Source organism: Chionomys nivalis, chromosome 9 (assembly GCF_950005125.1).
Source record: "Chionomys nivalis chromosome 9, mChiNiv1.1, whole genome shotgun sequence".
NCBI classification, from domain to species: Eukaryota; Metazoa; Chordata; class Mammalia; order Rodentia; family Cricetidae; genus Chionomys; species Chionomys nivalis.
Genome location: NC_080094.1, coordinates 48,357,550 through 48,372,511, shown reverse-complemented (window position 1 = coordinate 48,372,511; position 14,962 = coordinate 48,357,550). Strand labels below are relative to the sequence as shown.

Genomic DNA, 14,962 nt, shown 5'->3' with positions numbered 1-14,962 from the left:
GGATCTCCTCCAGAGCTGTTAGGCAGGATAGGGTCCAGTAGAGACTATAAATAGGTCCCATAAATAATTTAAAACTAAACCAATTTTATATAACAGATTCTGTGCAATTTTTAAACTTCAAAAAAATCCCGAGTGCTAAGTAACAGACACAAGTGCTAAGTAACAGACACAAGCTCCAGTGTCCTACATCACACTAGGTGACTGTAGGACAAATAAGCAAGCAGAAGACAGGAGTTTAAGGGGCTGGGGAGGTGACTCGGTGGTTACGAGCGTTGGCCGCTCTTCCAGAGGACCTAGGTTCAATTCCCAGCACCCACATGGCAGCTCACAACCATCTGTAACTCCAGTTCCAGAGGCTCTAACACCCTCATACAAGCATACATGCACGCAAAACACCAATGTATTTATTCATTTATCTATTTATTTAAAAAAAAAAAGCTAGGTGCTCAAGGCTTCCCAACACAAAGAACTGACCAATGCCTAGGTATGCAGAAAGCTGCTTCCCTGACTTGATGGCACATTGTGTTCATGGTCTGAATTCTCACACCATACTGCATAGATATAGTATATTATCTCATGCTAATTCAAAAAATAACTTTAAGAGACACAATTAGAAAACAAAACGAAAAGGTCCCTGAAGACGCAGCAGAAACACTGGGTGGGTAGCAGAAAATCCCACCATTCTCTGCTCGTGTTAATCTGTGACTTTACCCATCCTCTCTCCTCCGTGGCTCCCAGATATTCATCAATAAGTAATATTAAACCAAGCCATCTCAAACGTCCAGAATATAAAATTGTGTGAACAAAGGCCAGGGACTGTAAGCAAGAATGCCATTAGAGAAATAAATTCAAAATTCTACAGAGGTATGAATGGTCACATCAAGACTCCAAAAGCAATTCAATGACACTGTGGGGGAGAAAAATTGGGTCTTCATTTCCTTTCATAAATAGCAGCTTGTTCATTCATCAGGTTCTTTTGGTTGGTTGGTTGGTTTTATTCAGTCTGGTCTGGTTTGGTTTGGGTTTGGGTTCTGTTTTTGTGTGTTGTTTTGTTGTGGTTTATGCACAGTCAGTATTCACTTATTCTCAACTGTATCTTTTTTGCTTAGGGAGCTTTCCAGTTCTCCAATTTCAGTTCTTTTACCTTTAGTGAGCTGACTCCATTCTGATTCAGGTTTTGACTCATGCTCAAGATAATAACTGAACCAAATTTTTGAGCAACAGTGATCAGCTTAGGAGATGGATGCAATCAGAACTAATACCAACAGAAAAGTGATATTTTCTTCTCTCTCTCGCTCTCTCTTTCTCTCTCTCTCTCTCTCTCTCTCTCTCTCTCTCTCTTTCTTTCTTCCCTCCCCCCTTTCCTTTCTTCCTTCACAGGAGCTAGACAGCTTGGAAGGTAGATTGCAAAGCTGGCAGGAATACCAGATAGGTGAGACCTGACAATATGGAAGGAAACAGAAAGAGAAGCCATGTCCTACTGCAGTGGCTACTGTTTTTGAATTCAGTCACACATGAAAAAAAAATAAAGCTTGGCATATATTCATCGTCTGCTGAGGCTAAAAGAGATCTCTAGCACTTACCATCAAAAGATTAACACACAGAGTTTATTACTCAACACTGGTCATCTCACAGCCAAGTCAACCTCACAGGTCTTATAAATAGCACAACCCTCTTCTGGGTCTATCAATTTGATTTATTAAATCATCCAAAACAAAAACTGATGTATGTATAAATCTTTCTTGATATATGCCTTTTTCCTTCCCTAAATGCCAATAAAAGTTGACATTTCACTTAAGCCCGATTTTAGTTAAATGGGGGGGGTTATTATTGACTAATTAATGACTCCAAACTACAAAAAGTCACCCTACAGTGAAATAACATATATTAGGCATCATTTACTTTATAAACAAACACAATATGCTGTTGTTCTTGGACCAATGGGAAATTTGTCAAGTTCCACAACCTCTGCAATCTTAGGAGCCCTGCCCTGTCAGTGTAGGAGAATTGATAGGGAAAGGAAGAAGGTCATGAGTAGCAATTGTTAGACTTCTATATGGTTCAAATAAAGATACATATTAGAATGACCTAGGTGTTTAAGCTAAGATGAAGGCACTATTTTTGCTTTATTTATTCTTAGCCCTCTCTATTTTTAAGATGAAAAACAGTAATAACATTAAAACTCTAATGTTATTAAAACTTTAAGAGTGGTCCTATGCAATCATAAATGTTTACTGAGTAAAGTGACTTATGTTTTAGAATTATACAAGTACTTTCAACAGATAGATAATGAAGAAATACAGTGTAAAGATTACCTGTAGTATCAGGAGAAAAAGGAAATAGGCATTCGCCACTCTTTGGAACTGCTCAAATAAGTTAATTGGCAAGAATGTGAGAACGTTGTACTTGGACGTATGGATACGATTGTCCTGAAAAAGATAGCGTCGTGTTAGTTGAAACCAAGACACTGCCCGATATGACTCTTCCACACAAGCCTGGCACCACTATGCCACAACAAGCCAGAGCAGTTAGTTATCTAGGAAGTCCTAAGCTCCACATAGCCAAGACCATCACATCTGCCAAGATAACACTGCCCTAACTCTAGGCAAAATGACCCAGTATCAGATCACCCATGTAGCCATGGGTTATCACACACAAATTGGCTTCTGAGATTTCTCCCTTCTTATGCACTCTTAGGTAGATATTGCAGGCGTGCGCTGTCTTGCTTGAGTATCCCTGAGCTCATGCTGGGGTGCACAGACTGAGGGTATTTGAATGATGATCAATCTCATCTATCACCCTTTGGGAAACTGACAAGGGATTTTTTTTATTTTTTTTTATTTTTTAAATTTAAATTTAAATCTCTATCCAATTCATCTCCCCATCCCTTTGTATCCACCCTTTGCCCTTGCAACCTGCCCCTCCTAAAATAAAATAAAATAAATTTTAAGAAAAAGAAAGGAAAATCTTGTCGTGGAAGCTGCAGTGTGACCCAGTGAGTCTAAATATCTTTACTTGCCAGTGTTTCTTGTAAAGAGTCATTGGTCTGGTTTGAGGCCTCTGGCTTCTACTACACCAATACTGGGCCTTCACTGGGACTCCTCTTGTTGCCCTGTGTTGTGGAGCTCCTAAAATCTTATGTCTGCAGGACCTACCTGCCCCTTCTCATGCTCCAGCAGATGATAGATGGGATGGATGCCCTGTTTCTGGGTCTGGAGAGTAGCAGAGTTGATCAAATCGCCAGCTCTCCCCTATCCTCACCACCACGGGAGCTCTCCAGCATTGCCACTACTAGTTCACCCTATATAGCAATAAGCAAAGGGCAAGGCTGGTTCTCTTGCTTTCATGCCCTAGGAGCCAGCTCTACTTGCCCAGGCGAGGTACAGGGGCCACTCTCCTGAGTGTTGCAGTGTGGAGGCCCAAAAACGTGAGCCTATTTCAACCTTGACCAAAGGTCAAAGAGTTGGAACTTACCTCTAGTCCTTCATGATTATTGTGTTTCTACCCCAAACAAAGGTTCCACCTAGATTTAGGTGGGGGAGTTCTGCTCACTCAAGGTTATTGTCAACAAGTGTGGCTAATAGCCAGAGATCTTGAATTTCAAGAATAGAGAAGTAGATATGTTTCTACTTCAAACTAAGTCCAACTAAGTTCCAGTTCCCTTAAGGAGATAACTTTGGATTCCACCCAGGGAGTGGTTTGCCTACAGAAGGTTTCAGTCTAGGGTGTGAGCATGACTTGTTTTGTTCTAGCCACAGAATGTTTAATTATGGATGTATCCTACGACCTTCAACTGGTCTGTTCACGACCTTCTGTCATGATAACGCAGTCTTTTGTCTTACTCCTACCTTTTTGGGCCAGGGATATTTTAAGCAATTGGAAATTAACTGTGGGTGAATTTCAGTACTCACTGGAATTCCCTCCAGATACTATCCTATATGTTTCTCCTTTTTATTACTTTCATTCGCATCTTCGTATTCTTCACGCTATTTCTAAATCCCAAACCTCTACCCTGGCAAGAGGCATTTTTGTCAAGGCTGGTCCCCAACACTGCAGCTGGTGAGGGTCATGGATAGCTCTCTCTCTCTTAGGACCTCAGGGCCAGCTCTCCCAGCTGTCACAGGTGGTGAGGGGGGCATCTCTTCCTCGCCAACACCACCACAGGGCACATGAGGGGTGGAGCCAGACCTCCTACACTCACTTTCTCGGGGCCAGCTCACCTGTGCCCCTATCAACAGGGTCAGCTCTACTGTGCTGCCCAGGCAAGGTGCAGGGCCTGCTTCCCTGAGAGCTACAGTTGGTAAGGGGAGAGGAGTAACTCTCTCCCCTGCCACAGATAGCAGAGTGAGGTGGGTAGGACAAGGAATTTCTACCTCTAGAGATCTTCTGGGATACTTGCAAGGTAGCCTGTCCTTAGTAATGGAATTACTGGAAACAATCTTTGTCTTCACTGTTATCTCTTGCTCTATGCCAAGGCACGGCCCTCGGGTCACAAATGCCAAGTCTGAGGCCTTTCCTGGCGACCGCATTACAATATTTGAATGCTGCTTCTCGATGACCTTTTACAGCTATCCCTTCCTGGCTACCCTTTTCAGAATCCACCCCAACTTCTCTACATCTGTGCTAAGATGCAGGGCCTACATCCAAATACAAAATACAAACATGGCCAATAGCAGGGTTTTGTTGTCGGGTCTTTTGAACCTGCCCTGACATTCCATTAGCGTAGTAGAAACTGCATCTCACTGTGTTTCCATATTGAGTTTTAATCACCTGAAATGACCTGAGGGTGATTAGGAGATACTATTAAAGGTAAGTGTTCCATAGTCTCGCTTGCCTCCATTTCCTTACTCAAAATCTTTAGATGTGAGTATAACCCACAGTAATCACGGAAATGGGGAAAAAAAACTATAAAAACTTCTATTAAATCAGTTTTCTTCCCTAAGCATTTAGTTTTAATATCAATATGAAAAGTCTTTCATGTGTCCCTAAACCATTATTTTAACTCATGTGCATTACCAAAAGCATTAATTATGCCTTACAACTTCGTGCTATCAGGAAGTTTCAAATGCATGTGTTTTATGTGTTCTTATAAAGCTAAAGACAAATACATTAAAAAAGGACAAGTCCACAGGAAAAGAAATTATTACTGAAACAATAAAGCCTGGGATGTAACCAATGACATTTCAGATTGATACAGCTCTCCGTTCAGTCATTATATGAAATACAGGGGGCTGGGGAGAAACTCAATTAGTAACGTGTTTGCCTTGACTCACAAGGGTCTGACTTGATTCCCAGAACCCAAGTCCAAAAATAGGGATAGGGAAAAGGTGTTGCTTGTAATCTCAGCATTGGGGAGGCAGAGACAGGCAGGTGCATGAAAGGGGCTCACTAGACAGTGGACCTAAGCCTACTTGTTAAGTTACAGTAGAGCGAGAGTCCCTGTCTCAAAAATAACTGACTAAACATGGGTAGCACACATGTGCATATGTACACACATATTCTATATATACTGTAATGAATGTTTTATTCATCTCCATATGAATCTTTGAAAATATATTAATTTTTATTTAAGCATTTGTAAGTCCATTTATCTACATTTCCACGTAGTTTAATTCTATCTTGCCCACAAAGATAGCATAACAAGATTGAAATAATAAGACGTGATAAAGTTCAGAATCAATACAGCAAGGACAAAGGTCCTCCCACTCCCCAGTTAAGGCCTCCCTGTTTTTCCCTTCATACAACCGCTATCCTGCTGGTCTCCTCTCTAGTGCTGCCCCCCTTCCTCCCACGTTCTCTTTGCTTTCCCCATTTCCATTGTTACTGTGGCTTATACTCACACCTAAAGATCTGGAGCCAGGAGATGCAGGTGAGAGAGAATATGCAACACTTCCCTTTCTGGATTCGGGTTACCTCACTCGATATGATACCTTCAACAGCAGATTTTGTGGTTTAATTTTTCTTTAGAGCTGAATAGCATTTATTGTGGATTATGTATACATAAGTAACACTAAGGATGTTTGAAAAAGTCATAAGGAGTCATTATTTTATATTTACTTAATTATGTATAATACACATGTGTGTGTATGTGTGTGTGTAGTTTAAATGAAATTATATCAGTTGGGATGATAACGGTTCCAAAACCCAAGATCCATAGACTATCTAAATAAACCAAACCCTAGCAACAGGCATAAGAAACCTCCTCTCAAGTAGTCAGTCAGGGGAGTCCAAGAGATTTCTAGAACAATAGAGGCTATTGCTGCTTCCTTGGTTGCCTCCCAGAAGTTGAAAAGAAGTCTCTATTGCTGAAAATATCATACACTTTGGAAGCAAGACTTGGAGCTCTCAAGTTTGATCTCACCAGAAAGCCTCCTCCCTGTAGACTAGCTCTCATGGAACTGGAAGACACTTTGCAAGCTGCTGGGGTGGGGGAACATTCGATAGTTCTACGTGAGCTATTATGCCTATGAATCACAATAATGGTCAATATGGCGAGATATCTCTAAAAGCACAATCGTAGCACCGATGTCTTGTCGATAACCAGGAGCTGTTTAATTGGTCTTAAGGTCCACAGGAGGGGAACAATGCCTGGTACTGTAAACCTAGACAACCATGCCTGGTTAGTGAGATCAGAGATCTCGGAGGAGGACATGCTGCTGCCACTTTCCTAAACCAATACCTAAACTAGCTGCATTCTAAATAGTCATCCTTACAGCTACAGATGAGTTCACCCTTCATCAAAGAGTAGATGGTGTAATGATTCAGCCACACAACATGGCTGACACTTCCTGGTTCCATGGCCACACACGCATGTGCAGAACAGCCCTCAGGCAGAAGTGCCTAATGGCCCCAGGGAATCATTCATGATGTTTTCCTGAACAGGGAATTTGGATAAAATAATAAGGAAAAGGAAAGTCAAGGAGAAAGGATTAATTAATCAAACCTGTCTTCCAGGACTGGGGATGTATCTCAGTGGCAGAATGCTCTCCTAGTATGTGTGAGACCCCAGGATCAACCCCCAGCACTGCAAGAAAGAAAAGTCTCAAGCGTAATTGTTTTGTATTTTTCATTTAAGTTACTAATGCAGAGGTTAAGTTTGCATGTTGCTTAAAGGAGTGTCAAAACCATAGTAAAAATTTTAAAGAATCTCTCCTACAAGCCTGGACTCTGGACAATGAAGAGTCAGTTTGCAGGATAAAGTGATGATGCCAAACAGAACCTATGGTCATGTTCTCCACTGTGTTCAGCTTTATATACAGTAATGATTGTATCATTCCATGGACACCGCTGTGACGTGATCACATGGTGAAACCTGCACAGCTTAGACAGGGGCAAGGAACTAGGCCACCCTTCACGGACATGCTCTAAATATATCTTTAGTTTTGGTTTTCAGTCAAAAGGGAAACATGCTTTCATTCCTACTGTCCTAACCAAAACGATATTCAGAAGACCTTCAATCAGAGAGATATATTGCTATTTAGTCATATTGTTTGTTGAGCCAGCCTACTGGGGCACAAATTCTGGAGCAGCTCACTTCCTGACCCAGCACTGAAAGCCTTCCCCACTGTCCTCTTACAAGGCTTTTCTACCGTAGACCACTAGGACCAAAGAAGGCTCTTTCCAGAGCTACCTGGGAAATCAATGTGACATCTTTGATGTTAGTAAAAAGCAAAGCTAGTGGCCATGACTTTAGTTCATTAGTCTGCTGTAGAATATTACTTTACCTAGGCAAAGATGTGTTACATTTGTTTAACAATGTAAGGACATGTTGCTTTGCCTGCCTAAGGCACCTGATTAGTCTAATAAAAAGATGAACAGCCAATAGCTAGGCAGCATAGGGATAGGTGGGGCTGGCAGGCAGAGACAGTAAGTAGGAGAAGGAATCTCGACTCAGGAGAATGAAGGAGAAGAGAGAGAGACCTCCCAGGGGCCAGCCAGCCAGGCAGCCATGGAGGAAGCAATGAAAGTAGAACATACAAAAAAAAAAAAGAAAGAAAAGAAAGAAAGTAGAACATACAGAAAAAAAGAGAAAAGTATAACTCCCTGAGGCAAAAATAGATGAAGAGAAACAGGTTAAGTTATAAGAGCTAGAAAGAAACAAGTCTAAGCTAAGGCAGAGCATTCATTATTCAAGGAGAGTTATAAGTCTCCATGTTATTCTTTAGGAGCTGTCTGCTGGTCTTAAAGAAAGCCTGCTGTATTATTCAGCTAGTTAATTAGCCCTAATGATGAAACATACCATCATAGCTGAAGGTGAGCCATGCTAGGACTTCCACACAGTAGGGTAGAGCCTACCCATGGATGAGCAGAAATTATCTCTCTAGAGGAAGCTTGCTCTCTAGGGGAGGTGGGGCAGGATACTCAGGCCAGTTATCCTTCCAAGCTTAGGTAAATAACTCCACTTCTGGCTTGGCAGAGTAAGAAGTTGGGCAGGTAAACAGTGCACCAATAGGGAGCCTTCCCCTTGGAAGGCAACACCAGGAGAACAAAAGATGAATTACTGAAAGGTTTTATGTGGAGACTGTTGTAGAATCTGGAATATTTGTTTAATGATGCAAAGATGTGTTTGATTAAATAAAATTCACCTGCAGATCCAGAGACTGAGTCAGCAACTAGCTGACAGGAAGTAGTAGGGAGAGCCATGCGGAGAAGGGTTTATAAGGAGTGGAGAGAAAAAGCATGAGAACTTCTTGGGAGATGCAAGGAGGCGAGATAGGCGAGCTGCTTGCTATTTAGCCTTTCTGGGAAACAGGAATCTACCTCAACCTTTAAATCTTGAATTCTTTAGCGGGACAGAGATTTAGATAAGTTCCCTTGGTAGTTTTGAAAGAGCCAGTGACTGAGGAAACAGAACTTCCTCAGGCTGCGGCTCTTGTGGCCAAGCCACTGCTGCTAACCGTGGAGCTGCAGTTGCTGACGAGGACGGCTGTAGTTTAAAAGGCGGACAATTAGAAAAGAGGACAGCAGGAGACGTTAATGGCAAGATTTTTAGAAAATAACTGGATGGGGAAGGAATTGAAGGTGACACAAAAATACCACTGAAAGGAGTTCTTGTAGAGGTCTTCGCGTCATCCAGCTAAGAGGAAGGGAGGCTGGACCAAATTGGCGGTAGAGAGAATGGCAATAAACAATGGTGGTTGTGGTGGTGGCTAATGTTTACCAAGCCCTTCTGGTGAACACCGTTCTAACTTGACATTTTGTACCTTGATCTATCCTCAGGACATTCTTGTGAAATGGGTACTATACTCCCATTCTATGAGGCGAAAAGCCAGCGTTCAGAGAGAGTAATCTATGCAAGGTTCCATAGCCTCTGGGCGATAATGCCAGATAGGGACCCTGCACCTGGAGCCCTCACTGTCACCGCTGTGCTGACGCTACAGCCCAGTGCAAGCAATTGCCCCTCGCTCCACAGCCTTCATTTGCCTCCACTCTTCATCCCCAGCCTTCTGCTACCTTCTGTCTACCTCGTTCCTCCTTGTCCGTGCCTTAGTTACAGTCCTGGTTGTTGTCGGTTTGGGGGGCAATTATCGTTCCCTTGCAATTCCCTTCGAGAGCAGTTCCACTGGCCCCTGACAAGTACCAACGAAGACCAAAAGAGTAGATAACTAGACCTTCCTTTCAGCTTTCCAATCAGCAGCAGCGGTGACCAAACGTCTTCACATGTTCCATACTGACAGCTCAAGGAGAGGCAGAAAGCATAAGTGGAACATTCTTCAGAGACAGGCCACCACATAAAATGCCAGTAAACTGGAAGGGTTTGTTTTGACACTGAGAGTCTCACAAGCTGTGTGACTGTATTGCTGAACACACACAAAGCCAAGATAAAAGAGCAAGCACTGTTATGTTCACACCAGAGCACTCGGGGACTTTCCTCAGGGTTCCTCGGGAAATATTTCTCATGCTGGATTATCATGGAGATGAGGTCTCAAATTAAAATTATCTTGCGAAGTCAAAAGATTTACACAAATACTGGATTTCATGAGCAAATTCTGAACTAATCCCCAGGGGATTTGTGACTGCAATGTACTGGACACGACAAACTCTGTCACAATAACAAGCCACTCCACTCTAGGTGACTTCACCCCCCAGGAGTTTATTTCTGGCTCTGCTACTCATTTAACCCGAGTCTGCTCCTAGTCACTGGTCGTGTTGGGCCAGGACTATCTCAAACACTTCCAATACAGTACCAACGGGAAAGAGAGTCCTTGGAGAGCCACACCCATCCACTAAGACCTCAGCACTAACGCCCACAGCACATGACTAACAGACAACAGAAGGGCTGCCTCAGCCAGAAATGAAAATTAGTCTGTGATGTCTCAGCTATAATATAACTGTATATATTTATATATGTAAACATAGTATAATATATACTGTGTATATATATATATTATATAATATTGTACAATATTGTTTATACACACGCGCACACACATATCTGCTTTCTGTGTTCTAAATTCAGTCCTGTAAACAGCAGGTGTCTTTGACTATATTCTCAACCACCTCTGCTAACAGTCCTCCATCGCAGTGGCTTCAACTCCCATCTACAACTCCAGGGTCAAGCTCAGATTCACTTAGACCAATCACACAGCCTATCTTCCCAATCAGATTCACTTAGACCAATCACACAGCCTATCTTCCCAATCACTTTTCTGCAATGAGAAAATGGTACATAACCTGACTCGAGAGACTTTCTCTTACCTACTGCATTCTAACCTGGAAGGAGGGAGCCCTAGAGGCATTAGTCTTGGGATCCTGAACCTCCTAAGAATAAAGTAAACACCTAAGACAGAAGGCTAGGGTGTGAGCCATAACAAAGGAAACTGGATGTGAGTGTGGCGGCGCACGCTACACCTTCGGCAGTGAGAGTGACGGCGCACGCTACATCCTCAGCATTCAGGGAATGGAAGCAGGAAGGTGGAAGTCAGTCTGGTCTACATCCTGAGCTTGACGCCTTGTATTGAGACCTCATAGAAAAAAAAAAAAAAGATGAGTAAAATCTAAAAAGAGAGTTAAATTAAGACAGGCCTTTCCGTAGGTCCCACGAGCTCTTACTTATTTTTTAACTATATATTCTGTTGACATTTGTCTTTGCCTAAGTCAGTTTGAAGCTTTTTTCTTCAGGCACAAGCATTAATAACACATTCAATGTCCATGTAATAGTGTGACTTTTTCTCTACTCTTGCCTACCACACTGTATCATAGAAGGTAACCCTCCATGATCTTAGAGCTGTCTGGGCACACTTCCTGCTTCTGTGAATCCCACAGATCAAACCCCGGAACTTTTGCAAGAGCTCCATGGCTTCCGCATTATCAAAGCCGCCTTCCTCATCTGATGAGCCACTCTTATGTCACGGCAACTGTATGAATGTCTACCTTTCCTTGCTACAGCAATGCTTGTGTGTAACGTTACTACAATACAGTTCAGATTCCAGGAAGACAAAAAGTCCCGCTAAGGGAAAGGGCGCCTCTAAACGATCTATTTAAAACCAAAGAGAAACCATGCCCACAGACTGATTGCGTAAAAGAGGAAGTGGCCGGAAGGCATTTGCTCCACTCAAGGAAATGTGTGAAACACCCACGTTTATGCAAAGCTTCCCCCAAAGAATGTGGGGAGTGGGGCACACAGGCAGCACAGTCACCTCTGGCACCTGCCTCTCCAATACCAGGCTCCTCCATATTAGTCAAACGTTGCCTGGTGTGTTTCCATGGGCTCTGAATTGGGAGCAATGCAGACGAGGGAACTCTGCAGAAGAGGCTATGGAGGGGTGGCTACCAGCAGCATCTCAGCAGTCTTATCAGCCAGGATCCCAGCCATGGGCAAAATGTATTTCTGTAGCGACAAGGAGAAGAGGCCATGCTACCCCTAACCGTCACTCATTCATTCAGCTCTTCCTTGCAAAGGACCTCCTATGTGCCGGGCATCATGTCATTGAGCCAGGACTGCGAATATGGACAGATGGAAGTCCATACACACATAGAGGAAGTCTGCATTTTAGCTGAGCGGGCAGAAAGGCAGGAATAAATAGAGAACAAGCTTGTCCACTGGTGACAGTGTTTAAGGAAGTGACAAACACTAAGTGACAGAGAAGAAACATCGAGATTCCCCTTAGGGAGCCCTCTTGTATGACATCCCTAGTTAAGGTAACCTCAGGATATCCCTGCCAGGGAAGGAAAGAGGACCTGAAGTTGGGATGGGTGGGGAGGTAGGGACAGATCTGGAAGGAGCTAGGAGTGGGGGGGGGTGAATATAATCAACATTGTATGAAATTCTAAAAGAATTAATAAAAACATATGTGTTTTTGAAAGACTCCCCTGATGAGTCTGCAGAGCCCCTGATGCCAGGGGTGCCCATCCCCCCCAGAGGTACCAAAAGAAACCCTTGTGTTAGCTAAAAATTTTTTAAAAAAAAAATTAGGTGTATTTTAAAAAAAAAAAACAGTTTTGAGGTATACTTAATGCAGATTTTCTTTACTATACTTGTATGTTTACACTCACTATAGATTTGTGACTATGGTAAGGGCAATATCTATATGTGAGTATTTATACAGGTGTACACATATGTTCATATATGTAAGAGTATGTGAAACACACATGTATACTTGTATGTATATATGTGTGTGCACATATACTGTATCTATAGTGAAAACACTGTACGTATGTGTGTAGGTATATTCACAGTTTCACTTTTTTCACAAGTAGGGATTGTGTTCACTTGAGGATGCATGAACAATCACAGTTACAATAAAGGAAATGAGCATGGCCAGGATGGGAGAGTGTGCGGCACCCGGGGTGATAGCTCCTCCACAGCCAGCAAGTGTTGTCACCTTGCACATGTAAGCACAGTCCACACTCCTCAGAACCTCCAAGAGCCATGAATGTTTCCACACCAGTTTATAAATGAGGGAACTGGAGGCTGAGGGCCATCTGAAGACTGCCACCAAAGGTAATGTCCTGTGTTAAAACGCTGTGTTTGTGCAGGTGAGTCAGAAATATGGAAAGCCCAGCTTCCCTCTTGGGAAAGGATCCTCCAATCCTTGAGGTACAGTGAAAGGTTTGCATTAATTCAATCAGCCTGAGCAGTCACTTTCAGCCTGAATCGGAGTCTGTCACCAAGCTGCTCTCAGAGCTCACCTCCCGCCTAACCTCAGTAGCAGGGCCAAGAAGAGCCCTGGGCTTAGGTCTCTTCCGAAACAAATCTGCCAGGCATCTCTCAGAGCCGTCTTGTCCTCTCCACTCTCGGGCCTTAGTTTACTGGTTCCGCTTCTGAAAAACCATTCTAGCAATGTCCTACAAATAATGACTATCTATTCTGAAGAATTACCAGGGGAACAAATTAAATTCTCCTCTGAGGTTAATTTAATCACACTACTTTTTTTGTTTATTTTTTGTTTGTTTGGGCAGGATGTTTAGACACTTAGGACATTTTAGACAGTTCTAAACATAATGTTAACTTATCTTTTGTGACATTTGAAAAGAGACTTAATATTCTTGCTAAGTTATAAAAGGGTAAGTAAGGTTCAAGACAATGGAGAACACAAAGCAAGATTGTACTTCAGGGCTTCAGGTTCCTCTAGGAGCAAAGTGGGCATCTCTCTGAGCTGGCATTAGAGCTAGTGGGTCAGATTCCTTTTCTTAACTACAGGGAGGTGTTAAAGCACAAAGTCCATAAAGTTCCTTGTTTGTTAGAACTAAATAGATCGCGCTCACACCACTGTGCAGTCTGGGAACTGGGCCAAAGTTCAGGATCTCAGAGTTTATGACAATAACAAAGGCACAGTGGAAGAGAAGGGCACACATAAAGAATTTTCCAGAGTAATAATCCTTCCTTGGACTCTTCTTACATCAAGGTTCTACATAAATAAAGCAGCCTCCAGCGGTACCCTCAAAGACTGCAATTGGGGACCAGAAGGAAGTCCCTGCTACTCTGCCTCTACTCCAGGTCTCCTACAACAGTCCCCGTCTTTCCAGTCTACAGCCCCTTCATAGGCAGGACCGGGCAATAGATCCAAACCCACACCAATTCGCGGTACCTGCTCTGCATCTTTGTTGCCTGGATTTTGTCTGGGAACGAGGCGGTGAGAGGGAAGGACAGAGGACTGGGTGAGCAACAAGGACAGACAAGTCTCTAGGTTGGTGATGGGCGGGGGTCAGAAGACTTCTAAGTATCTTTGTATCATTAAAACAATAATAATGATTTGTAAATAAAATGTCATCTCCAATATTTTGTGATCACGACAAGCACCAAAGGTTGAATGAATTTCCACCAAATTTTGAAGCTAAATGAGGTGGTCTGAGTTAAATAAGCATTGCCCTAACCTTGTTTCAGGACAATGAGACTCCCTGAGGACATGCGCGAAAACAGCTGTAATCTTCTGCAGGAGCTAACAGAGAGGTTCAGTGAGAGATGCAGTAGGAACCAGGGGTGAGTGCTGAGGAGACCGCAGCATTCCTGGAGTCTGTGTGGACTGGCAGTAATCAAATACTGTAAGACACTGAACCCATCTTCAGGAGGGAAGCTTCCATAGGAGCAAGTCCACAAGCTAGGCTCCAGAGCAAGGAACCACGGGAACAGGTTTATTCCATAGCTTACTATTCAAGATAGGCATGGGGACACATGCTTTTAATCCCAGTACTAGGGTAGCAGAGGCAGGCAGATCGCTGTGAGTTCAAGGCCAGCCTGGTCTACAGAGTGAGTTTCAATACAGCCAGTGCTGCACAGAGAAACTGTCTTGGGGCAGAGGGGAAGCTGACCATCCAGCCAAGCATCACTGGGAGCCCAGCTAAGACTAGCAACCAATGTACAAAACTGCTTTAGGACAAAACCAACTAAATCTATGCCACTGCCTCCTAAATGAATAAACAAACAAGGGGCTATCAGCCACCATTACTGAACCTTTCCCACCCCATCTTCCTTCCTTTATATCATCTTCTCTGTTGTATTCTGCTTCCCTGTCTTTGGCCC

At 43.1% G+C, this 14,962-nt stretch overlaps 1 protein-coding gene across 4 annotated transcripts in view; it reads right to left on the bottom strand.

Annotated features, from left to right (window-relative positions):
- Atp8b4 (ATPase phospholipid transporting 8B4 (putative)) overlaps positions 1-14,962 on the bottom strand; it is a 162,453-nt gene that overhangs the window by 128,185 nt on the left and 19,306 nt on the right. For 3 of the 4 annotated variants that reach the window (XM_057780833.1, XM_057780835.1, XM_057780834.1), the window contains exon 4: positions 2,316-2,429. The exons of the other annotated variant lie outside the window; for it this stretch is intronic. In XM_057780833.1, the coding sequence (XP_057636816.1) occupies positions 2,316-2,429 (114 nt within the window). The remainder of the gene's footprint in view (positions 1-2,315; positions 2,430-14,962) is intronic. 4 annotated transcript variants of the gene reach the window in all.